Source organism: Furipterus horrens, unplaced genomic scaffold (genome assembly GCF_987537825.1).
Source record: "Furipterus horrens unplaced genomic scaffold, mFurHor1.1.pri manual_scaffold_15, whole genome shotgun sequence".
NCBI classification, from domain to species: Eukaryota; Metazoa; Chordata; class Mammalia; order Chiroptera; family Furipteridae; genus Furipterus; species Furipterus horrens.
The window spans coordinates 19631925-19659446 of record NW_028327185.1 but is presented as its reverse complement, the minus strand read 5'-3'; the positions used below and the strand labels follow the sequence as shown (position 1 = coordinate 19659446).

The 27522-nt window shown below is 43.5% G+C and overlaps 1 protein-coding gene across 1 annotated transcript in view; it reads left to right on the top strand.

The window, feature by feature from the left end:
- Nucleotides 1-27522, top strand: part of LOC149992494 (pecanex-like protein 2) — a 193389-nt gene that overhangs the window by 57315 nt on the left and 108552 nt on the right. The window contains exons 16-19 of the mRNA XM_090263293.1: nt 3843-3952; nt 5135-5231; nt 14608-14700; nt 15440-15590. Of these exons, the coding sequence (XP_090119419.1) occupies nt 3843-3952; nt 5135-5231; nt 14608-14700; nt 15440-15590 (451 nt within the window). The remainder of the gene's footprint in view (nt 1-3842; nt 3953-5134; nt 5232-14607; nt 14701-15439; nt 15591-27522) is intronic.

The following is a 27522-nucleotide window of genomic DNA, read 5'->3' as shown; positions in this document are numbered from 1 at the left end:
GGCTCCCTCCCCGCACCCAGTTAACATGTTCACATCCTACTGCAGAGGTGACGGCATTAGGGGGTGGGGCCTTTGGGAGAGGATCAGGAAATGAGAATGGAGCCCACGTGATTGAGATTCGTGTTCTTGCCCCTTTCACCACGTGAGGATACAGTGACAAGACAGTCATCAGTGAACCAGAGCCAGGGTCTCACAGACACCCAGTCTGCTGGCACTTTGATCCTAGGCTTCCCAGCCTCTGAAACTGTGAGTGATAAGCTGCTGTTTATAAGCCACCCAGTCTATGGTGTTTTATTATAGCAGCTCGAACGCACCGAGATAGCGCCTTAGTAACGCATATGGATGGAGCAAACATTTATGGAACATTTGATGCTGGTTATTCCACTAAGAATTGAACACAATATTTCACATAACACTTAGAACAACCCTATAAGGTGTGACTTTTAGGTTATCTTAGATAGGGAAATGGAGGCTTATTAGCTTGCCCAGCACCTTAGTGCAAATGCTCAGCAGAAATGGAACTGAAGTCCTAGGCCAGAGCCATGCTTTTAACTACTGCTCTGCCCTGGGAAAGTCCGCCCTTCTGTGCACTCGTGGGTGCTTCAATCCAAGGATCTGGACTGTTCCCCTTCGGTGTGCACTCCGTAGCGAGGGACAGTCATGCAGCACCAGTGCATTGGCCCTGTACATATTGATTAAATGCCTTCTGGCTCCAGCTCCACAAGGTGTTGAGAATCCACGGGGGTGATAAGGGTCCCTGCTGTCAAAGAGCTCTACCCAGGGAGGACCCGATGCTAATCAAATAGTCACTCAAGCACAAGTGTAATCACAGCCTCAGATAAATGCTGGGAAGCAGGAGGAGGGGCCAACATCACTCACACTGACTTGCTGATCTGATATTTTTACCTCCCGCTCCCTTTTCGACCAGCTGCTATTCTTAGTAGATAAGGAGGGAGGGTCGCTCAGTACTAATGAGGTTAGCTGTGCACTCGTATTTGCGTTGAAGAGATTTGATTATGTAGAGAGTAAATGAGAGAAAAATTAGAGAAGGGGTATTAGGCAAATGGAAGTAGGTAAACACTTAAATATATTTAGTGTGGCTTCAGTTAACTGCATGTGAAGACCATCCATCATACTCTCCCTTTGTCAGTTAAGAAAAAACTAATACAACATACTAATTTGCAGTGTGCAAGGCTGTTTCAAATCTCATTAAGTCATGAACGCAAGTCTTCAAGAAAGGTGTCATCGTCACCTTTGTATGAAAGAGGAAGCTGAGCCCCTGACAAGCAAAGAGCCTCCCACAGAGTCATTCCTTCCAGGAAGCGATGAGCCGGGAATCCGCTTCGGCCAAGCGCGTTCCCCTGACCTTTCCTCTGTGTTATGCAGCGACAGGCATTTCCAAGGTCAAGGTTACTAAATCCCTCTCATGGTGGCTTTTTCCCAGCATTTGCATTTTATGGGCGGCATGAAATTGTGAATTACATACTCAGCACAGGCAAGCACAGAGGAATCAATGGGAGGGAACAGAACTTAGTGGGTTTTTCTCCTTTGGAGTTTTTCTCTTTTCTTGTTTTAAAATTCTTTCTATTTTTATTTTTATTTTGTACCAGCCATGTATGACGGGAAAGGAGAGAAACCTTGGGTGCTGGCCAGAGCAGAGAGTGCAGGGGTGCATGTGAGGGTGCAGGTGGACTGCTTCAGCTACAGAGCCAAGCTCGCCCTTTGCAGGAGCCCTGCAGGGGAAGGACGGTGCTGCCAGTGTTTCTTCTGGGCGGTGTTCCACCTAAAAGCCACTGTCTTGACTCACTTGAGCCTACCTTCCCGCTTGTCATACCTTGTTGTAGATACGCTTGTGTTCTTCCTGTCCCAAGACCCTTTTCTGTCTTCCTCACACATGTACTCTTTGGTGCCTGGCACGGGCCCAGAAAGTCTTACTGAGCAGTCGGGGGGCAGCCCCAAGTAGGTGGATTCCTTATACCGGTGGAGTGGAGTGGAATAGGGCCGATGAGGCAGAGCCCTCTGTGCAGGAGCCCTGCTGCAAAGGCAGGGGTCAGGAGGCAATGCACTCTCCTGGTTGTGGTTGTTTTTATTCTAAAGGTGAGGAATGGGACCGGAAAGTTGGGTGAGGCCAGATCCTTGTGGGCTCATGTAGCTTCCCCTAGAGTAGACTGGATTAGGTAGTCGAGGAGTCATTGAAAAATACTGCATGGGGGGCAATAACGTCATGGATTTGCCTTTTAGGAGAGAAGGATCACTCTTTGGTTATGTGGCAGGCGACCCCAGGGTCTGTGGAGTTGGGGGAGGGACATGGAGACTGGCATCTCACCTTCCCACTATGATGCTGTTAGCACTCATCCTGGACGGAGGTGGTGGACGCCTTCCTTGCCCAGGAGGATCCAGTGAAAGGGAGGGACAGTTTGGAGGGGACAGACGTATCAATGGTATGTGAGGATCAACCCACAAGCCAGATGCTGCTCTCAGGATGTGGGACCTTCCCTGTGGGGCCGAGAAAGGTAATGCATTTTAATTTCTAAGAAGTCCAGGTTGGCAAAAATGACATCACTCTCTGCACAGGGTAACACTGGCTTTTCCAGGGTATTCTAGCAGTTACAGATATGACAGGAGCACACTTGACTCACTCAGCTGGGCACTGGATTCTGAACATAATTGACAGCTCATCCTTCTCAAATAAAACGTGGTGAGCTAGAGATCAAAATCTTGAGAGAAAAGTGTTGAAGTCCTTGACTAGAGGCACCTTTCAGGAGACGTGGATGACTCCATTGATGGTGACTGAAAGGCTAAATAGGAGGTCTGTCCGGAAGAAGTCCAGCCATTGTTAATATAACGAGGATGGTTTGTGAAGCACCTATATAACCTGGCATCCAAGGAGAGTGGACTGGAATGTGCATGTGTGAACGATGACACCCTCACTGTACTAGTCATTGGGGGTAGTAGATGCCATTGAGTGAGCCTGTGCACTGTGTGGCTGTCGCATTCAAAACGACTGAGTGACTAGAGCAACAAAACTGCATCAAATTTTGCATGAAGCTTGAACTTCCTTCCACAGAAACTATTCAGATGATTCAGAGGCCGCAGCTATGGGCAGCTGGTGACTGGCAGCTTCATCACAACAATGTGCCTGCTCATGCATCACATCTCATGCAGAGTTTTTTGATGAAACATCAAATCACCCAGGCAACTCATCCCTGCTACAGTCCAGATTTGGCTTTTCCGAAAACTAAAATCACCTTTGAAAGGGAAGAGATGTCAGACCATCAGTGAGATTCAGGAAAATATGACGGGGCAGCTGATGGCGATTGGGAGAACTGTGTGAGGTCCCAAGGTGCCTGCTTTGAAAAGGACTGAGGCATCATTGTCCTATGTACAGTGTTTCTCGTATCTTGTATCTTCTTCAATAAATGTCCCTATTTTTCATATTACATGGCTGGATACCTTCTGGACAGACCTCATATATCAATGTAACTCTTATAGTTATTATTAAATATTACATTGGATTCAGAAGAGGCAACACGTTTAATGTTTCATGTTATATAAATCCTAATCTTACTTTCAGAAGAGATTAAGTAAATATATTCTCAGAAATATACACAATTAGTGTGCAGTACCCCCCCCCATGCGTCGTCAGAATCACTGTTGGGAGGTGAACAGGCCGGGTTCTCTGTGGCCGTCGGGTGTTAGCATGGTTGTCGGCAGGAGCTAGGGCGGCACACCATGTCCCTCCAGCTAGACGCTGAGGATGGCGCCTCAGGTTTTACAGAGAGGGGCCTGCCGCTCCGCACCCAGCATGCGGTGACAGGCTGCTGTCTGGTGTCTTTCCTCAGGAGCCGTGGAGCACACAGCACATCCCAGCGCTGTTCTCCGCCTTCTGCGGCCTCTTGGTTTCACTTTCCTACCATCTGAGCAGGCAGAGCAGCGACCCCTCGGTGCTCCTGTGAGTAACGCACACCCTGCACTGTGACACACACACACATCTGTGAGTAACACATGCCATGCTGTGATACACACAGCTGTAACTCACCTGCACTGTGACACACATAGCTGTAACACACCTGTGCTGTGACATACACATAGCTGTAATTCACCTGCACTGTGACACACAGACAGCTGTAACACACCCTGCACTCTGAAACACACACACAGCTCTGAGCAACACACCCCGTGCTGTGATACACACACAACTAACACAGCTGCTCTGTGACACACACACAGCTGTAACACACTCACAGTGTGATACATGCACAGCTGCAACAGACCTGCACTGTGACACACACGGCTCTGTGTAGCACACCCACAGTGTGATACACACAAAGCTGTAACACACCTGCACTGTGACACACACAGCTCTGCAACACACCCCACACTGTGACACACAGACAGCTGTAACACATCTGCACTGTGACACACACAGCTGTAACATATCTGCACTGTGACTCACAGACACCTGTAACACACCTGTGCTGTGACACATTCACAGCTATAACACATCTGCACTGTGATACGCAGTTGTAATACCCACAGTGTGATACATGCACAGCTGTAACACCTGTGCTGTGACAGATACCTGTAACACACCTGTGCTGTGACACACAGACAGCTACAGCACACCTGTGCTGTGACACAGACAGCAGTAACACACCTGCACTGTGCTACACAGACAGCTGTGACACACAGACAGCTGTGAGTAACACATCTGTGCTGTGACACACACAGTGTGTGGGTTCCTGCACCCTTGCTCTCTCACCAAATGGGGGGACAGCTGTGCAGTGCCAATGCGATTAGTCTTCCTAGCTGGTCCCTGGGTGACGATGGGAGGGAAGCAGGTTGACCAGAGACCCCTGAGCTGCCAGCGAACGCTTCAGCTTTGCTCTGTCTCCGCAGTAAAGCGCACGATGCAGGGACGGACGAGGGCCGCAGCCCAAGCTGCCTCTGCTGCTCCCGTGGGCGAGTATCTGAGAGGCTCCAGCCCCCACAAGGATCTTCTCTGCATCTCCTAAGTGGCACTGCTGCCATTGCTCCAGGGGTCACACCAGGGAGACTTAACTGGCATCTATGAAAGCAATTGTAATAGGCATGTGTTTAAAAAAGTAAAACCTCTGTGCTTTTCTATTTTCAGGTCCCTTATTCAATGCAGATTTTTTCCTAAATTTTTACATCAGAATCTGGAGGAGTTGGCTGAAGACCCTCTCCCCAAGAAGATGAAAGATTCGGTGGTGAGACTTTTGTGTTGTGTGATGTCTGCATGACGGAGTGCGGAGCTTGTCACAAACCTGGGTCCTCAGTGGGGCTCTAGCAGGCCATGCCCAAGAGCTGCCAGTGCAGAAGGGGTACCCTGCCTGGGCCAAAGCCTGGCACAGGGCCGTGGAGCTGCCTGCTGGGTGTGGACCACTCAGGGCCTCTCGAAGGCCAATGCTGTCCACACGCCACAGACACCCAGTGGGTCCTCAGCTGGGTATTCAGTCAGCCCCACCCACTGCTGGCACCAAGCAACAGGCAGGCCGCACACGTCTAGGTGCTTCTCAAATAAACATTCGAGCAGGTTGCCTTCCTGATGCGCCCCACCGTGGTGCTTCCACGTCTTCTTGCCTCAGCCTCGTGCTGAGCATGGAACGCTTTCCAGGGCCTTTTGCTTCCAGGTGGATAACTGTACAGCCCTCCTGAGGAGCCCTTGGGCTCTGGAGTTCTACCCAGGGTGTTGGAGAAGGGCACAACCACACCGGTTGCAGCATGTTGGGGGAGAGGAGGGAGGGGAGAGGGAACGGGAGACCGAGAGGTGAAAGGTCAATGCTTCCTTGCTCGCCAGGAAAATGGCGTGGGGGCCATTTCAAACGTCCTTTGAGTACGGTGTACCCATTTTGGCATCAACATGAATACATTGAATAGCAATGCTCATTGGTTATGTAATCTCCTGTTTATTTGAGTATCGACCTTGGAGCAGCATCATGTCTTTGGGTTGTGATTTTCCTGTGTTTTGTAGGAAGGACAGATCGAAGGAAAAGCAGATAATGGTGTATTGGCTGCAGGCGCCTCCGACCATGAGCCGTGGTTGTCTTGGTTTCCCCAAGGTTGTGGGTGCTCGTTATGTTCCACTGCACTTAGATGAGTTAAATTGCTACCCACCATTTCAAGACAATGTGTAGCACTCAGAGCCAACATGGTAACATTTTGAAAAATTCCTCTCAGCCCCAGTGCCTTTGATGTCACAATTCAAGCTAAAGCATTGGGGGTTATTTGCCATCACAAGGGAATCACAACACAAATCTTATACTCTGAATAAGGGCATGGTTCATTAATTTAATTTAATTTTTTTAGAGAGAGGGGAAGGGAGGGAGAAAGAGAGCGAGAGAAACATTGATTTGAGAGAGAAACATTGATCTTTTGCCTCTCACATGCCCCCATTTGGGGGCCTGGCCCACATCCCAGGCAGTTGCCCTGACCGGGAATTGAACTGGTGGCCTTTCAGTTTGTGGGACACCCAACCCACTGAACCACACCAGTCCGGGAGGTTCGTTAATCCTAAAAGCAGGGACGTGTTTAAAAGAGTAAAAAGTGAGGTAGCTAGGGCTGCTGAGATGGCAGCTAGTAAAGAAGGAAGACAGTGCTGGGGACTGATGGGGACAAGATCAAAGTGACGTTCTCAGATCAGCTCCTGTGAAAACCACGGAGCGGCCCGAAACCCAGCCGGTGGTTTTCCCATGAATATCTGAGGCAAACTATCTTCCCCAAGTGTTTCTTAATTTCATGACTGTTAAGGAGCTTTGTGATTTATTGTAGTAAAAGCAATGCATGAATTACTATGAAATGTGACAAGAAGTTTGCCTGGCAGCAGCCGATAGCATTTCAGTAGTGTAATTAGATGTGTGAGGATAGAGGTTGCCTTGCTCGGTTTTCATACACTTTGAAACGCTTCATACAAGGTAGAGCACATCCTTGTAGGAGGTTTAATAGGACGTGTGTTCCCTTCTCTGAAAAGTCTTCTGGTCTAATTATAATATTTTAATGGGACGATCAGATTCAGCTCTTACAGTGTGGGGCATCGTACTTTTTGTGCCTTAGTGTGAGTATAAAATTTCCCTCGTCTCTGATTTTGTTTCTCTGTGTCTTTCCCTGGCTCTCTTCTCTCTCCCTCCCTCTCTCTCCCCTCCTCCCCCCAGGTGACTCTGGTCAGGTAACCCAAAGACTGTGCTTTAAGGGACATTGATCTAGAAATGGAAATACCTACCGAGTTTATCCATTTCCAGATGAGCAACATAAGTTAGGCACACGAAGCTTATTACCAGAACTCATTAGTTAATACACATACAAACTTTCCGCGGGTGTCTGCCAGTTTAGCTTTTCCCATGTGCCTTATCGGCAGCTGGCTCGAGCCTCCGTTCCCATTTGTCACTTGCGTTGTATCTGTTTTTCTCAGTTCCTGGAAATAAGAAACAAACAAAACTACCTGGTTATTTATCTGTACAATTCAAACAGCTGCTTTTAAACCATTGTTTGTATAACGTCCATTTCCCCACCCCCACCTGTCCCGCTGTCTAAATCTGCTGGCTGCACAGCGCTGGGCCAGGGCTTCTTAAGCCTCCTTTCAGGGTCGGCGCACACAGTGCTACATCGAATGCCACAGATTTAAAACGTTTCCTATAGTAAAAGCTAATATACTTATTTAACACTCATGGCTCCCCATCAAAATGGGGAGAAATATTAATATTACTAAATATTGTTTTAGAAGTTCTGGCTAGTGTAAGTCTTGAAAGAGAAGCAAATTTAGATTCCATTATTATATTCAGATTGAATGCATAGAAAAGTTTATTAGAATCAACCATGATTAATAAGAGAATTCATAAATGCCATCAGAGACAAGAAAATTTAGAAAAGCAAGAACATTCTAATACGTCAGAAATAACCTTAGGAAACGTAATGAAAACATGATCTAACTGACAATAGCAACAAAATACATGAATTGATGATAGGAATGAATTTTAACAAGTAGTGTCAGAAAGAAACAAAATTACAACAGTCTATTAAAATGCAAATGAAGTTATGAATAAGTGGTGATAAATAGCCATAACCTGTTTTGGGGGTAAGAAGGTGGAGATTTATCAAATGCCATTTCTTTCTAACAAATTTATAGGTTTAATATAGTTCAAAACAATTTTATTTATAACTTGGAGAGATGATTCCAAGGTTCAATTAAGAGAACAGCAGTTAATAACTTTAAAAAAATCTTAAAAAGAAGACTAAGAAAGGGGAACTTAGCAGTTTGAGATTTAATAGTATATATTAAAGACTGAGTAATCAAAAATGAGATTCATCCAAGATTAGAGAATGAGATTAGTGAGTCCATAAAACACAGAAAGGATACAAATTATTTATGTGAACGTACTATGGAAAAGTTAAATGTCACAATCAGGAATTGATCATTCAGTATACAGTGTACAGTGTTGAGATACTTGTTTAGCGGTGAGAGGGAACAAATAATGTAGGTGAGAGCGAAACAGAAAGAGGGAGATCAAATGAGATTTTCCATCTCTGATATTATGGCAAGCTAAATTATTATAACCTAACTTCCTGCTGATTGAAACTAAAAATTCTGACTAAAATACAAAAAAGTCCTTCCATGTGACAAAAAATTGACAAGAGTAAGAAATTGTCAGGTTAAAATTTGAGTGAGCAAAAGAACCCAGAAGAAGCAGAGCAGGAGTCTGCTTCTGCCTCAGGGGACTGAGAGCCTCACTTTTCAGCTCTCAGGCTGTAGGGAAGAGAAACTAAAGCCTATACCTGCCAGGTGGGGGCCCAATGTTAGACCATCCACTCTTCAAGCTGGGGCACTAAAGGGCCCACTCCCAGCTAGAGTATGAACCAGAGGAAATGAGCTCCACCCTCCTCAGTATTAGCAGGATGCAAGCAAACCCGCCTCAGTGTTGAGCATCAAACAACAAAATAACCCTCGAAATGTTGTAGCTTTCCTTAGATTTAGAGTCTAAATTATGTTATCTGGATGGCATAAAACTCCTCAATTTATGAATACTGTTTAAAGTGGCCTTACCTGGAAACAGCTCACAGCAGAAACGAACATGAATTTCTGTAGAGGACTCCTTTCTCCTACGCCTTCCAGTACCAATGGCCAAAGCCAGTATTCTAAGGAGAAAAAGCAGCTCACAACAGGAAATTTAAAACTATGCAGGGAAGCAAGGAGCCAGCTGAAACAGATCTGCAAACACTTTAGATACAGGAACTATCAGACACAAATTTTAGAACAAGTATCCCTGTTATGTTTAAAGAGTAAAAAGGCTTAAAAATTTATAGACAGTATAAAATGTTTAAAAATGATCCAGAATGTTTGAAAGAGACCCAAATAGATCTTCTAAACAAACAAAAACCAACCAAAAGCAAACAAAAAGTAGCTATTATAGTTCCACACACATGCGCGCGCGATTAGACACCTCTGAAGAGAGAATTATTGACCTGAAAAATAAAGACAGATTCAAGTATCCAGGTTTCACCACTCATAGACAAAAATAAATAAGGAGTGTGAAAGAGATGAAGACATGTGAAGGATAAGAGTAAGAGATCTAACATATATCTAATGAGAATCCTGGAGAAAGAAAGACTGGGACATAATCAATATTTGATGAGATAGTATCTGAGAATTTACCAGAATTGATGAAAAAGAGTGACCTAGAGATTTTGAAATCACAGTCAGTAACAAGCAGGGCCCATTATAGAATAAATAATCTCCACGGATCCAAACCCAGTGCGACGGAAGTACACTGAAGGTGAAGACCATCTTAAAGCAGTTAAACAAAATGAACAGATTACACTTAAATGAATTGTAGAAGCCAGAAGACAGTTGTTTGATATATTTAATGTTCTGTAAATAAAAGTAACTGCCCAACTAGAATCTACGTCCAGTAAAAAATATCTTTCCAGAATGAGGGCACAATAAATATATTTTACACAAATAAAAGCTGAGAGACCCTCACTAAATATAATTCTGAAGGACATTCAGTAGAAAGTGATCTCAGATGGAAGTTCTAATTAGCAAGAAAGAAGAAAGAGAAAAGAAAGTGGCAGATACATTGGTAAATCTAAACAAGCATAAAGTGAATAAAACCATAATGAGTTTATAGAACATAAGGTAGAATTAAAATATGCAACTACAATAACATGCAAGTTTGAATGGAACAAGAAATGAATGGGCTCTAAGACTTGAAAGTCTTTGGCAATATCCAGGAGACAAATAAAGATATTGATTAACCCTAGACAGTGATAAGCTAAATGTGCATGCTGGAATGTCTAGTGGAAAGATTTCTATCCTTACTAAAGGAACAGAAACTGAGCATAAAACTCCAACCCCGTACAAAGGGAAAAACGGAATGATTAAAAAATGGTTCTCTATAATTAACAGAATATAATAGGACTCTTCCATCACACTATTCTTAAAAGTCAGTTCCAGATGGATTCTAAACCTAAATATGTGATGACAAAACCTGAAAGCACTTGTAATCATAATAAAAGCAGTTATCTTTACGATATAAATCTAGGAAGGAATTTTTAAAAATAACGTAAGAGTTCAAATTCATTAAAATTATGACCTTTGATTGATACTAAATAATATTAAAAAAATAAAACAAGCCACAGAACTGGCAACAATGATCAAAACATGTACAGTTGACAAAGCACTGCTGTCAAGATGAGTATTAAATTCTTACGAATCGTTAAGAAAAGCAGGTATCTCAATTAAAAACAGGCAACGGACTTGTACACGCATTTCACAGGAGGCAACATTAGTGGCCAGAACACTAATACACAGCAGTCTCCCCTTCTCCCCAGTTTTGCTTTCCGTGGCTTCAGTAACCCGTGGTCCACTGAGGTCTGAAAATATCAAATGGAAAATTCCAGAAATAAACAATTTATAAGTTTTAAATTCTGTGCCATTCTGAGTAGCATGATGAGACCTTGCACTGACCCATTCCCCCCAGCCCAGGACGCGAATCCTTCCTTTATCTGGTGTCTCCACGCTGTCTGTGCGCCTGTCCACTCAGGACCTCATTAGCCACCTCAGTCATCCAATTGACGGGTGCAGTGCCGCATGCTTGAGTTGTCACTTTATTTTACTTCACAAGTGCCCCCAAGTGAAAGAGCCGTGGTGCTGGCAATTGGATGTATCACAGAGAAGCCATGAAGTACTTTCTTTAAGTGAATAAGAAAATGTGGGAGAAAATAGAGTACAGCTAGGATTCAGGACTATTCAAGGTTTCAGGCATCCACTGGGGGACTTGGAACATACCCCCTGTGGATAAGGGGGGACCGATGTATATCTAGAGGAAACTCCAAAGTAAACCACACTGAGTTATCAATTCACACCTACCAGACTGACAAAATATTAAAAATTCTCAAATACTAAGTGTTGACCAAAGTTTTGCGCATGGGACCTCCCGTGCGCTGTTGTGAGTAGTGTGAACTAGTGTATTCATTTTGGCAATAGTTTGGTGTCATAACATCGCAGGTATGTACACACTACAGCAGCAGTTCGCCTGGGCATTTACTGTAGGCAAACCGTGCCCACATGTACCAGCATATGCGTACACATGTGAGGTCGCTCAGAGCGGCATCTCTGTAAGAGCCCACGCGGACGCCACTGGCAACTCCACCCAAAGTAGAGCGTGCAGTACATAGTAAAGGAGAAGACAACAGCCACATGTAACAATAGGGGGGTGAACCTTAACCACGTAACGTGAGCAAAGGGAGCAAGATGCAAATACGTCCAGTATGGTGCCATCTGTGGGGTAAAAATAGGCACACTGAACTAAACCGCTTGTCATTACATACGTGAGTAGCAAAATGATTTTTTTAAAGCAAGAAATTGATTTTCACCAGAGAGGGCAGTCGCTAGGAACCTCCAAGGGGGAAGAGAACGGGTTGTGGTCAGGGAACCACTTAGAAGGGGCTTTTTGGGCAGTGGGGAATGCTCGAGTTCTTGAAGCGGTTGGTGGTTACCAAGGCATTTGCTTTATAATGATTCTTTAAGTTGTACATATGTATTTTATGCACTTTTCCAAAAAAGTATGAAATAAAATGAAATATTTGTTCAGATTCTAGAGAGGGAATCATATTCCAGACTTGGAATCTATAAGATATCAATAAAAACAAATAACACATGTACACAGAGTTAGATTTGAGTACATAAAAGTTTTACTTCTACCCTGGCTGGTGTGGCTCAGTTGATTGAGTGGTGGCCTGCGAACTGAAGGGTTGCTAGTTCGATTCCCAGTCAGGGCACGTGCCTGGGTTGTGGGCCAGGTCCCCAGTTGGGGGCACCCAAAAGACAACCACACATTGATCTTTCTCTCCCTCTCTTTCTCCCTCCCTTCCCCTCTCCTTAAAAATAAATAAAGTCTTTTTAAAAATTTTACTTCTGTATGTAAAAAAGGCAGTAAAATTTGAATAATTCATTAAAATATTTGTTGCAAATTTGACAGAAGTAAATATCTCATAAGTCATGTAAATTAATTTTTTAAATTATAATCAAATGATATTATAATATATATTTAATTTATGAACCAAGTATTTAGTATGTAAACATATGACCTATATCTACACATTTTTGGAAAATGTATAAAATACATATGTACGATTTAAAGAATAATTATAAACCAAATGTCCTAGTAACCAATGTAAATAAGGAAATACAAATTAAAATAAGGCAACATGTTTTTGATCTACTCAATTAGCATGGGATGAATTAATGATATTGCCAATTGTGAGAGTTAGACCTCTTACACATTTTTTGTATTTGTGTAAATTATTACAATCATTTGGAAAAGCACAATTTATCGAAGCTTGTAAAATGTTCATAACTTATGACATCGTAAATCTATTTGTCAGTTTTTCTAGAAAACTCAAAATATGAAAGAAGATGTAGGTGCTTAAAGACAGTGATGCAGCATAATTCACCGTGACGACATGGAAGGCAGCCTTTCATGTGTCTCAGGGACGTTTGCACAAACTGTCACTCATTCACATCAATCTGTGGAGTGCCCAGCACGGCACTGTCTGTATATGTACGTGTGCATGTGGGTGGCATGACAAGATGGCAGATTACTTGGCCATTAGGTAACTATTGGTAAGTCTGTACAATAATATACATAATACGTACAATACTTACAGAAGAAAGTACTGTTGAAAAAGGTAGAAATTATATGCACACTAAGAATAGGCATTAATAAAATATGCCTAAAAACCTATATACATCATGATTACAACTAGAACCGTGGTTAGCATTCACAGGCCCAGAAAACACAAAAATGCAAATATTGTTAGTGTCAGGATGTAATGATTATGAATGGTCTTTCCCCTTTTCTATGTCCCAGAGTGCTGCAGTGTTATTATGGTGTCCTATAATGGAAAATTTAATAATGAAAACTGCAGAGACCTCCTAAATTTGCATTTTGCTTAGGTCTTTTGTACTTTCATTTTTGTAAGATCTAAGATTGTATGATTTACTTTTAAGACAGGCTATTTATCAAAATGAAACATGTATTCTAAAATTTGTGTTTAAATAAGTAATTCACCAGGGTCATAGATTTTTTTTAGCCTTCAGACAGGTGAAGGAAGAGGGAAGTACAACAATTATTCTTCTGTGTAACAAAAGAAAAACCCACCCCCAACAAAACACATGCAAACAGATACCCCCGTTATTCTGTTCTGTTCTTCTCAGCGCCTATTTGGTGCCAATACTTCCAACGCTCGGTTATTGTAGCTTTGTAATAAGCCTTGAAATCAGATATTGTATGTCCTCCAACTTTATCCTCCTTTTTCAAAGTTGTTTATATCTTTTAGAACCAGAGATATATAATAAATATATATGAGCAAAAAAATTATTTAACAAGAAACCCAATCAAAATTACCACCTTTTTACAACATTAAAGGACACTTCCACAGCAACAATCTCTGAGGTCATGGTGTCTTTCAAGATTCCTTTGAAAAAAAATGATATTTTCAAGAATACAATTTCTGGAGCAGATAATATCTACTTTGTGGTAGCTGTAAGGAAAGGGGGAACCATTGCTTTTTATTTTGCTGATGTTACTTATTGAGAGGTCTATAGTTTCATCAATTAACACCAGGAATGAAAAGTTCAATAACTATCATTTAATTTATAAGTACATCTTTTTCAGTTAAGAGTCAGTTCAAAATGTTTTCCCATGTGCAGCCCAGGCTGTTTCCATGTTAAAATACAAGCTACGCTAAGGCCAAGTGCAGAGTATTTGAACTTGACCTTCCTTTATCAGACCCCGTGAGTCTTGTACCTGACTGTGTTTATAGAGAAGAACCTTATGTCTCTTACACGTGCCAAAAACCTCCCTTCTCTCCATGGGTAGCAGATGTAGCCTAGCCTTGTATTTCCTTCGCTCCCTCACCTTAGTCTCCCTGATATTCCCCAAGGAGGTGGTGGTGATGGGTCGACCCAGCGTGTGCCACCGGGAATGTGTCGAGTGAGTGATGGGCTGAGTGGAAGTTTATCCACGGTCTGCGTCCTGTCTCCTGATTTGCTGGGTGACCCAAACTTGACAGCTAGTTTTCTCTCCGCAGAAGGATGTCTTAAAGTCAGATCTCCTCGTGTGCTCAGTGGCTGCAGTTCTGTCATTTGCAGTGAGCGCCAGCACTGTGTTCCTGTCCTTGCGAGTACGTACCATCCGCTAGTCCTCTTCCCATGGTGACACTCTGGGGACGCAGAGGGTAGTGGAACCAGAGGGAGGAAGCAGAGGGCCATCTGGGAGGTTGGAGGCACATGTCCATTGGCGGGAAGGAGTGTGTCTGGCTGAGGTTTGGTCCACTCCCAGGTCTGGCCCACGTGTTTCACCCTTTCTCTGCTCAATTTCTGGAGCAGCAGCCTGTCTTGTGGGCTCCACCATGGGGATGGCTGGTAGTAATAGGACAGGCTGAGGACACAGTAGAGGAGGGAGGGGTTACCACAGCATGAGTGACACAGAGGTCACAAAACCAAAAACATGACTGGAACATAATTATACTTAGAAAAATAGAAGTAGAGAAATCTACACCAGATCTCTTGCTTAAGATTCTTACAGACGGTTGCTGTCTCTATATAGAAATGTGATATCTTTATGGATTCTTTCAGTGAGAAGTCCATTAGCTGATTTTTTTATTCTTCACCCCTTTAAAAAAAAGAAAAAGTATTCCGGTGGGCAGAATTCCCTCGGCCTGTGGTCTTCTGCTGGCTGATTCTCCACCGTGTGTCGGTGGTTCTCAGGCTCCTCAGCACAGAGATGGGTCTGAACAAGATCTGACTTTGCATCTGTCCTTTAAGAGGGAAACAGGGAAGGACAGGCGTGTTCTGTGTCATTCCTGGGTGGCTCTGCCCCGCCCTGAGCCGAATGCTGAGATGTGCCTCTTGTGCTCACAGCCATTTCTCAGCGTGGTGCTCTTTGTCCTGGCTGGTGCTGTGGGGTTTGTCACCCACTACCTGCTCCCTCAGCTCCGCAAGCACCACCCGTGGATGTGGATCTCCCACCCTGTCCTGAAAAACCGGGAGTATCAGCAACGGGAAGTGCAAGGTTAGTACTCCTCCGAACGCCATGGAGTGCGAGTGTGCTTGGAACCGGGGAGTACGCGTTACCATGTCAACACGCTTCACACCACAGAACCGTGCCCTGGAACTTGGTTACATGGGTAAACGACACACCATGTGTGTTTTCCTACAACCAGAAAAGGGAGCACGTGTTTCTTGGAGTACTACGATTGTTCCCAGAACGAGAAAGCTGAGGTGGGGCCCGTTAGAGATATGGTTTATGAAAATAGTATTTGAATTGAACCAAAGGCATGTAAACAAGGAACAGACTAGCAGTTACCAGGGCCGAATGGGGAGGGAGAGAAGGGGTAAGTAAGGGAAGGGTTTAGTAAAGGAACTGGTATAAATAACCCATGGTCATGGACAATGGGGTGGGGATTGACTGCGGGAGAAGGGGTGGGCTGAGTGGCAGGGGAGCAACGGGGGAAAAAAGTGGGACAACTGTAACAGAAAAACCATAAATATCAAAAATTAAAAAAAAAAAGAAAATAGTCTTTGGTCATTAGCGTTGAGGAAAAATTTGTATCATTTGAACTGAAGGTTATGATATTCCAGTTAAATTGACTGGGGCCCAACAAGAACATCAAGCGATGGTCCACCCATCCTCCACAAAATGGTGGGGATGCAACGCAGACTGACTTTAACCTTCAGGACCCCGGACTCTGGAATTTTGACTTGCTTTGCTCACCTAGACCTGCCTGACTGAGCAGTTCGCAGGGCTCTCTGGCCAGATCATGTAACTGCCTTTAATCCTGGTGATGTCAGGAATTTCTCTGCTAGGTCTCCCCCAGCTCTGGGATGGCACAGATGGCAGAAGGATTGGTTTATCCACATTCCCAGACACTTCCAAGTTATTGGTGATAATGTATGGCTATAGTGTGTAACCGGCAAATGCTGTTAATTCTGCACAGAACTGTCTCGCCCTGTGACTTCTAATCTTTTTCACCTCAAGGCACACAGAAACTATTACTAAAATTCTGCAGTACACGAAAAAATATCTTTTTCACTGATCTGACAAAAAATAGGCATAATTTTGATTCATTCACACCGGACAGCTATTGTTGTGTTGATTGTTGTCATTTTTTTTTTTTTTTTGATAGTCTAAGGGAAAAGAGGTCAGATCCCTTGCCTGAATAGTCAGCTGTTGCATGTTAAAAATCCTTGCGGCACGCTGGTTGAACGTCGCTAGTCTAGCCCGCTGTAACCTCTCTGTTGCCAAGCAAGTCTCCGTGCACATGGGAGCGTGAGTGGCGCCAGGGTCTGCCGACTCCCAGGAGCACACCGGACTCAGCCAGCTTTGTCATCAGTAGCCTCAGTAGCCTAGTGTGGCAAAAGGAAAAGGGGTGGAGATAATAAAAATACAAAGGAATAAAAGTATCACTTAAGATACCATCAAAATTAGAGTGTTTCTTCAAGGAACATCTCTGGGAGGTACGAGGAGCTGCCTTCATTGGAAAGAGTTGGGTCAGGAACACTGGCTTGATTAAGGAAGAATGTGGTCTAGCGGGTCTGCTGCCAGCTTGGGGTGTAGAGGTGCAGAGGGCCCCTAAGACTTGCTCTTCTTGCCTGCAGCAGGAGGGCCCTAACGAGGATCACACTGCATAATGTATGTCCTGAATGCTCTTATCAATGTCTGGTGTCACTTAATGCAAATTATTCTCTGTGTTATGCACCCTGGAGGAAGCTGGGCGCAGGTAGGAACACTGCCTAGTGGTCAGTTCATTTAACAGCCCATTTGCACAGGAAGGTCCATGGGAACGGATGCCTCCCTGTGGGTGAGCAGATGAACTCTGCAGAACTGCAGTGTTAAATTAAGGCCACATTTTTCTGTTGTCCAAACCTTGAGAAAGACTAGCTTTTGGTGAATCTAGTGGAATAGTTGGGGGGTTATTCTTTTGGCGTCATTGGTAAGTAGTTGATAGGGATTTGACTGCAGAACCTTCACATCTTGTCTACATCATCTGTCTGTCCCTACGCAGGAGAGGAGAGAGTACTTGTCAAACTGAGAGAAAGGGGAATAAGACAGACCAGGCTTGGGCTACCCTCACTGGGCCAGTTCAGATGTGAAATACAGCATTCGGAGGTGAGAGTAGGCAGTTTAAATATTGGCTTTTTTTTTAAATTTTTTTTTTAGTATGGTGGTTTTCTTCCCTGGATCTAACCAAGCCCAGTTTAAATGAGAACCATTTAGCTATTCTAAAACTGCACGGCTTTTCCAGTAAAGATTCAAGAACAAGTAGGGTGAGTGTGAGCAGGATGCCTCATCTTTGGGGAGGCTGAGCAGCCAGGGGCCTCCGTCTGGAGGCAGCGGTGGGAGCTGTGCACATCAGCACCAGCCGGGGCAGTGGCTCTGGATGTTTAAATCACCAGCCCACACTAGCTGTTTATAAGCTGCCTGAAATCCAGCCAAATCTGCGCAAATTAGGCACAAAATGGAAAACACATTGCATTTCCACATCATGTGTTTTGAAAGGAAAACTCAAGTATTTAAAATATGTTGGCATGAACGTACTGAAGCCCTGTCACCCATTTTGGCATCATCCATGTCCCAGGTTTGCTTGCCTCCCCTTCCCGGCCTCCTGCCGTTAGATATTTCACTCCCCATTTCTTCAACCAGCATCAGTCACACACAGGACGCAGCCGCTCACGTAACTCTTACTGGGAAGACTGCGCTCGGTCTGGATTCTCATGGAGTCTGAGACTAAGTGTTTAAGGAGCACTGGAATTTTAGAAAATGAAACAAATCTGTTATCCTGAATATGATGATTTGAGACAAATGATTTCATTGATTCACCCCTGTTCTAAAAAGAGTAATTTGTTTTACTAAGAAGTTTCCAAAGGAATTATGTCAGTTTTTTTTTTTTCTTTTCAAATTAAGCATTTTTTATTTTCTTCAGATAAATACCCAGACATGGAATTATTGGATTGTGTGGTAGTCTGTGTTTTCTTAAATTAAGCTTATTGGGCTGACTTTGGTTAATAAGATTGTATAGGTTTCAAGTGTACAATTCAACGATACATCATCTGGAATTGTGTCCTTCTGAAAGCGAATGATGGAGTTGGGTTATGTTTCCACATAGTCCTCCTGAAAGAAGTTTCCAAAATATCATCATTCTGGGCTCTTAAGAATTTAAGAAAAATAGAAGTGATCTGATTTGATGACCATCCTCTTACCATAAAAGTGGGATTCAATGGGGTGAAAAGAGAATGAGATAAACAATAAATACGTGGTTGGCCTTCACTCATTTATGTGTTTATTCACTCAGGAAATGAGTATGAGTATACTAATCACAAAAAGTTAATTATTGCGTTTCTGCATGAAGCCAAGCTTGTGATAACTGAGATAGGATAACTGAGACGTGTTTTCTGTCATGGAAGCATATCTAACCTCATGAGCAAAACTATGGCTGTGCCGGGACAGAAGAGCCATCCATGGTCGCTCCACGCAGCGATGTGGGGTCAGCACTCTGTTCAACCTTGACAGAAACACAAAGAAGCAAGAGGCCCAGACCTTAAATGAAGAGCCTACGATTCATTGCATGTTCATTGGTTAAGCTTTTCTAACTGGTTGGATACGCATGTAAAACAGAAAACATATGGGATCGTGTAATTTAATGTTCAATTAATGTCTGGTGCATAGTAGATGTTCAATAATATTGGCAGAATGTACAAATGGATGATTAGTGCTTTGTAAATTTCCCACTGGAAGAGCTTCCTGTAGGCTGGTGGAGTGTAATGTACATAGTGACATACTCACAAACAGGCTCATTTCTCTGTGAACATGTGGTTGCTGATAAAACTGAAGTTCTATGTTTTCAATTAAATTTTGCATTAGAATAAACAGATAAAATATTATGGACATAAAAATATCCATAGAAAATAACTTTTAAACTTTAATTTTAGAAGTTCACTTATAAAGCTAATTCAAAGATGAGCCATGAGTTTATGATTCTTAAGTGAGATTTACTTTGCATTTTAGCCACTCTTGCCTGTCAGTTTGCAGGCAGACGGGTGTCTGTATGTGAGAGACACGGTTCTGAGAGATACTGCTTTTTCTAATGTACTTTTCACTTATATCAAAGTAGTACATAGTGTTAAAAATAAAATAGAATGAGTTGTAATGAAAAGCAGCAGACCCTGTCAGCTTCTTCCCATCTCTGATTCTTCCTCTCCAAAAAAAAATTACTTTCCACTTTTTAGATATTTATTCTGCTATTTGTTATAATTCTTGCAAATAATGTGCACCTTCTGCTATTTCTTGATATTTTGGATTTACCTTTCTGCTGACTTCCTGTTATGAAAGATAAGGTGTTATTCTCTTATCTTTCCTTACACATTAACACTTTCCTCCTTGCTCCCAATAGAGTTTTAATTTTTCCTGAATACACTCAGTTATTTTTGACTTGTGAGTCTAATTGTGTCCATTTCTAATGCTGTCATATGCCATGATTACATTTCCGTGCTTGTTATTTCTGTTTTTGCATTTGCCTGCCTTTCTAATAGCTATGTAAGACTGTAAGACACCTCTTAGTTCAGGTGTCTACATAGGAAACCTGTTAATCTCTGAGCTCCACCCCCAGAGTCCCTCCAGGAATCTACTCCACTTGTTCCTTGTTAACGTCCTCATTTTGAAAGAAACATGTCCTCCAGCCACTCCAGAAAAATGCGCACGGGAAGGAAACTCTTGAGACTTTGGGTATGTCAGAGTAGTAGTTAATTCTTTTTGTACTTAATGGGTAGCCTGTAATGTGAAGCCTGTGAGGATATAAGTGCTCCTTCCAGAGTTTGAAGGGAAAGGTCCATTGTCTCCCAGCTTCCACTGACGCTGTTGAAAAGTCAGATGTCTCTCTGACTCCTGGTACTTTGTATGTGATCAGGCCTTTTGGAAAGGTTACGAGGGAATTAAAGTGTCATGGCCCCGAGAACAGGCTCTGGAACCATCTGGGTGGTCTCAGATCCTGGTTTTGTCACATTAGTAGTGCTTAACCATTGCGATTCAATTTTGTCATCTATAATTAGAGTTCCTACAACAAAAGCTTGCTGGGGGATGAAATTAATCAAGATGGTAAATGTAGAGCATTTGGCATCGTCCTTGGCAGGCAAAATGCTCTCAGAAAGTGCGCTCCTCCTCTTCTTCCCCAGGTGAAGAATGTCATTCATTTTGCCCCTTCCTTTGTGCCACTTTGACCCATTGTGACAGGCAGTTGGTGGCCCATTATAAGCTGGATGAGCATGTGCTACAGTTATGAAATTCTTTATCGATAGGTGATAATACTACCTGTATGATCTAGTTCACAGAATTTCTATAGTGATTAAATCAAGCCGGATAATATATGTAAAAACCTTTTGAAATGTATGTAGCATTAGATGGTTGTCTGATTTCAGAACACAAAGGCTGAGGCCTTGGGGAGATGTCGTCTGTGAGTGTGTGATGAGATGACAGTTCCAGGGAGAGCGTGTTCTTTACCCCTCTCCCCCTCTGTGAAGAGATGCTGGCTGCAGGGAGCAGTTAAAGACCCAGGAAACCTTCTAAAGCCTCTTTCATTCAAAGCAACTAAAGTAGTTTGAGGCATGAACTGAGCCAGTGCTAGTGGGCTGTGTGGTCTCCTTTCCTGCAACGCTTCCAGAGGAACGTGCATTCCAAGTGCCAAGGAAGAGCTTAGAGCTGATAGATCAGAAAACAGCATGCCAGCTGGAAGCTGGCTTTGTTAGTTACTCTGTTTGCTCTTATTTCCAGGCATATTCCCTTCCTCTCCTTTCTTCCTTCCCTGCCCAGCCCTGCTCCTCCCACACCTGACACATGGCTGGTCTGGTCTCCGTGTGGTCCACCAGGAAACTTATGTTTCTGTGTGAGTCTTCGCAGGCTGAGGGGATGCTGGGACTTGCAGTAAAACCTGGTTCACATTGCAGCAGGAAGAAAGGAAGGTGGAATCCAGTTACCTGTGCTTGAGAGGGATGAGCCAGAGGGGACTGGAGAAACACCTACCAGCATTGAGAGGTGACAGGCTTAGGGACACAGCTCAGGGGAAGGGCTTTGGGACAGCTCAGTGGTCATCTGCCTACCCCAGATTCCAGCTCTCCAGGCCATGGGGCATTTACCCACTGGGGTTCTCTCAGCTGCCGATAAATCCAGAACATGCAGAAATAAAAGGAATGGTCAGTAATTGGAGAAGTTGCGAAAACTAACCCAGGGGGTGCTATGAGGATTCCTGACTCAGTCTCCCCAAGGAACAGCTGTTGAGATCTCATTTGAAGTAGCCTAACCCTCAGGACACCTTACGATAGGATAATATATGGAGATGCCAGGTGGAAAGTAGAAATGGTGTTTTAAACTAACCCTGTAGTTTAAATAGCATATAAGTCACTACTTGAGAAGAATTATGATCTGGTGAGTCTGACATTCATTGAGTACTAGCTGTGTCCTGGGTGCTCGGCCCGGTGGGGAGAAGCAGAGTGAATGGCAGTGTGGCCCTTGCTTTCAGCAAGGTGGCTGTTTGGTTGTTCTATAGAGTTTTTCTTTTCGCATGCCCCAGACTTTGTTCTGCTGGGTGTCTGCTTAGTTAATGAAGTTATTAACCAGCCCATCAGTGATGTCACCTGAATGTACCGAGTGGCTGCTAAGGAGAGAGTACAGCACTAAGTGCCAGATATGACAAAGAAAGACAGCCTTGGCTCTTGCAGGACCAGTATAGGGGGCCTGGAAGGAGTATCAAGGGGTCCTCATTTGGATTTGAGGGGAAGAGAGGGCGTCTTCGAGGAGGTGACCTTTAATTTTAGGCCTGAAGGCAAAGAGGGGTTAGTCCTCGAAGTGGAGAGGGTGGGTCCTGGGCCTAACAAGAAGCCATGAACATCACTTGCATTGGCTCATGGGAATGGAAAGGTCAAGAGGACCCTGGGTTTATCCTAAACAGGATTCCAGGGCTCTGAGCTACAGGGCAATGTGATTTGCTTTACCTTTAAGGACGATTACGTACCTTCAACTCAGGCTCCCGGCGGGATGGCCATGCCATTCTGCAGAGTCTCGGGTGACAGGGCTGGGGACCGAGCTGCAGCCACGTGGAAGTGCTTAAGCATTCATCTGGCCCCACAAGGAGGAAGCCTGTGTCCTTGTGGCTTACATCATAACTCAAGATTTTGAATTCAAGAAAATTATTTTCCTAAAGATAAAAAACATCCTGAGGATTTTTGATTAACTTTTAATCATAAATTATTGAGAAGGACTCAGTTTAATAACATAAGCATTTGAAGAAAACTCAACCCGAAAAGCCTTTGAGAAAATGCAAAGTGTTCAGTCTTAATAAGTTGTATATAATCTTGCAAAATAGCATAGTTAGTCTGCGTTATTTTTCTCAAGGGCCTAATATTCCAGGGAAAAGAGACATAATAATGCTAGAGCAATGTCTTTTTATAGTCCCTCTGCCTCTCTGGGACATTACTGAAAGGCAGTTGTAAAATATCATCTCAAGGATGATCTTTAACTTGACTTTATATGAATAATGAGATAGTTTGGGACTTTAAGAAACATAGTATCATGTTATTGTATTTGTAAGCTTTCCTTTTTATGAGCTTTTTATGGTCACCCCATCAAAAGGATTAAGTTGAAGTTTTTGGAATGCAGGATTTTGGACTCACGCCTCTGTCCATCTTTTCCGTTCGCTTCCCAACCACCCCCAAAGAGAAACATTGGAGTTTGGCTTATGTTAAATGTGTTCTACAATCTAGACATTGTAATATTTCATTGGAATAATTCATGAACTTGGTGGAAAGATTCTAGGGCTATATAAGAATTAAGTTGAAATTAATTTTCTTTCAGTGTGCAGATTAGCAGAACCTGAAGTCAGAAGTTTGGAGTTGGTGGTCTCTGGGATTGGCTCTCTCCTGTCACTCCCAGATATTTATTTTAACTCCATTTCCACATCTTTCCCCACCCACCTCCAGCTGGATGTTGTGCTCAACCCCAGGGAGCACGTGCCTTGGGTGGGTCTTTACCTAAGGTGTTTTCCCTTGATACACAGCATGCACCATTGTGCTCGCTGGTGTGTGCAGACTGTGTGAGATGTACTCGCTGTCCTCTCAGCCAGACGCCCAGAGCCAGAGGGAGGCGTGTGGGGCTTCTGCATCCCATTTACATGCCCACGGTTATCATCTGCACTTCCCCGCCGCACCTCAGTAGTGAACCAGTGCCCAGTTATGCCGGCAGCCTGGCTCCCAGCTCAGTCTTCTTTGTGACTCTAACTGAGGAGCTATTAAAAAAGTATTAAGAGACATAGGGATGAATTGGTTTCTAGTTCTCTACAAGTTCTTTTCATCCTTCCAAAGTCCAACGTAGACCTCCTTTGTAGCTGTCATCTTAATTACGTCTAACAGGAGACCCAGTTATTACCTGAAAATCCTGGGCCTTAATTGTTCGCAAAAGGCATCATGCCCTATTGAATGCAGCAGTTCCTATGACTCGCTGCTCCTCCAAGGTCAGGCTGCAGAGTGGTACCCACAGCCCAAGACTTCCTACAGCCTAAGTGTCTTTGCCACATGCCTTAAAGTTGCATCTGTGGCATAGTTTCTCGCACGCACACACGCTCATGCACACACAGCTCATCTCACTGAATATGTATTTTGCTTTCAAATATTTGGAAAGACACGAATGGCGAATTCAGAGCTTATTAGTGATTTCATATTATTTGAAATTCATTGCTTTATGTGTTCCTAGGATGAGTGAACTGAAGTTCTTATGGCAGACCCATATTTGTTATCATTATCCGCAGTAAATCCTTGTAGACTGAAATGGGATTGTGTCCCTGCACTTGAATCAGCCTTATGCCCACTCACTGGAAAATATCTTCTTCTGAAAGTAAATGTGGCAAGTCTTTGAAAGTCTGATCACATGGCCCCTCCCACAAGGTACCCAGGGCTCCTACAGCAACGAGCCACTCAGACGTGTCTTTTAATTCAAGTGTTTTTCTGTCAGCACTGCAAGATGAGGTTGGCTTATATTTTTCTTCATTTACATATTTTTGCAGGAATCTAGCTAAGGTTGTCATGTTTCTCTGAATTGGTGACGAATGTTGATAGGACTCTATAAGTGTATTTTTATAAGCCAGCTGAATTGCATTCAATGTGATGGCCTCAATCTGACACTGTTGATCGCTTATAAATTGAGAAATCAGAAAAAGTGATTTTGTATAGAAGGAAACCTAGCTCTAACTGGTTGTACTTTATGAGAGATTGAAATGGGAAATGTTCTTTAATATGTTTTTGTTAGAATGATTTTTTATTTTGTAATAAGAAAAATAACTCTAATAGGCTACCTTTTAGTTCCTCTTTGTTCAATTTAATGCTTCCAAGTTCCCCAACCACTAATAACGGTAAGAAAACAAATGAACATTTACTGAACCCCAGTTCTTGGCAGGAGGCATTCTACTAGGTGCTTAAAATAACAAACCATTTAAGACACAGCACCAACTCTTGACAAACTCACAATATAAAGGGAAGATTAATATTAAAATGAATACTTATTTTATGATGTGACAGGTACCATCACTGTAGAATTCACAGTATTCAGTGATGGCACAAAAGAATAAAATATTTAGCCTTATAACTGAAGGTAATATATACAGAAAGCTTGGCTCGATGTCTGGCAGACACCTAATACTGGGCATGTGGCACTGGACTGGAGCACCAAAGACAGGGTTGGGGGGGTCGAGGGGGTCTACCAGGAGTAGGCACGAAGAGGGTTGGGTATTGTTTCTAGTTAGAAACAATAATAAAGCCAATTAAAAATTGAACTTCTTTTTACTATCACCATGTGCTGACATTTCCAAACAGTGTCAGTGTGGGATGACCCTGGCTGGGACAGACACTACCAGTGCCCTGCCCCGGGTCTCCCAGTGCCTGTACTGGGAGCAGCAAGGGGGTGGGAAGGGTCAGGGAAGCTTTCAGATGGCAGGATATCTGGTTCTCTACTAAGATGAGGAGTTTTTCAAATAGGAAATGTGGAAGGACATTCCAGGAAGGTTTTCAGCACAGATAAAGCGTATAAAACAGTATGAACCACTGCAGTACAGGGGCAGATAGAAGTTATTTTCAGTAAATGGTGATGGTCAATTAGATATCCACATGGAAAACAATCAGTCTCAACTCAGATTTCTAAATCTCCACCAGGAAATGTTACATTATATACAGTAATCAATTCTAGATAGCTTGCAGATCTAAACGTGAAAAAAAAAAAAAACAACAACGATAAAATTCTCAGAGGAAAACAAGAGAATGTGGTCATGATCTTGGTCTTTGAAGCAAAACATCAAAGACTTTAAAAGGATAAAAAAAGAGAAGTTGGAGCATATTAAAATTAAGTATTTCTTTTCTACAAAAGATACTATTAAGTGAGTAAAAAGCAACCCAGAACATGGAAGATTTTCCTGATGCATATGTCTGACTAAAGACTCAGACCTAGATGTGTAAAGAACACCTAAAAATCAAAGGAGAAGACATATGATCCAATAGGAAGGAACCAAGCAATAGACATGAAGAACCATTTCACAGAAGCGTGTATGCATGAAGGCAGTAAACATGAAAAGGTGCTGTGCTGTGTTGGTCATCAGGCAAATGCAAACGCAACCACAATGTGCTACCGCTCCGCACCCACCAGTGGAACTAGGATGGAGGAGAGAGGAGATGTTTTCGCAAAGATGTGGGTCAAACAGAAGGCACCTGTGCACTGTTTGTGGGCGTGTACATTGGCACAATGACTGGGAAATTATTTGGCGGCATCTCCGGGAGCTTCCCACATGCACACTGATACCCGAGCACTTCCACACCTAGACGTGCACCCCACGGAATGAGCACATTCGCTGAAGACAGGTCCAAGGATGCTCATAGCGCACTCCCATCACAGATGTAACCTGGAGGCTAACCAAGTGCCCATGAACAGTAGACTGAAAACTGAACTGTGTGCATTTATGTAGTAGATAATTGTGCAGCTGAGACAATGGAAAACGACAACTACGTGCAAAACATGAATGAATCTCCAGACACATTGAGCAAAGGGCACAGAATAATGGTAGGCACAGCTAGACACTGGTGATCAGGGTTTGGGCTGCGGATACCTGCGGGCAATGACCGTAAGGAGGCATGGCAGGGCTTTGAAGGTGTTTCTTAATCCAGGTGTCATCTCAAGTAATAATGAACGTCATGGGAGTGGGGACATTAGCTCAGGAAAATGAGAAAAATGAGAAGGAGGTCCAAGGGAAGTAGGTGAACAGGGGCAGGGACTGAGGAGCCTGCAGAAGAATTGGGGTGGCGGGTCATGAGAAAGGTTTGAGAAAGACCATGAGTTGGAGGGATGGGGGCAGAGAGTTTTAAAAAGAAGGAGACATCCATGACAGTTCATGCCTCAGAAAGATCCAGGGGTATAGACTGAGGAGTATCAGTTATTTTCCGTGAGGAGGTTGCAAGTGGCAGGCCATGCCCAGCCACAAGCGCCCAGGGGCAGACATCCCAGCAGTAAGTAGGAGTCAGGGTACTCTTTGCAAGAAGCTTGGTTGTTCCAAACGAGTGAGTGCTAGACAGCAACGCGGGGCAGAGGGGAGGTGCATTTTCTACTTGGAAAAGACTAAGGTCTTGCCGCCTGCCGTTAGGAAAGAGCTCCTAGTGAGTTGGGGGAGTGACCACTGAGCCAGACGTCAGGAAGAATGAGACTCATCCATTGGGGCTCAGTCTCAGGAGGAGCAAGAAGGGGAATGTGAATAAAGACACATCTTTGGTGAAGGATTTGGGAAGGTGAGGGGATTTGTGCCTAATAACCTGTGTTTTCTCTAGGAAGTTGGACTCAGAGTCATTTGATTAGAGGGAATGGGGAAGGATCTTGAAGATTTGCTTCTTTTATTTTTGTGCACTTTCATAAAGGATAAAAACATTTATAT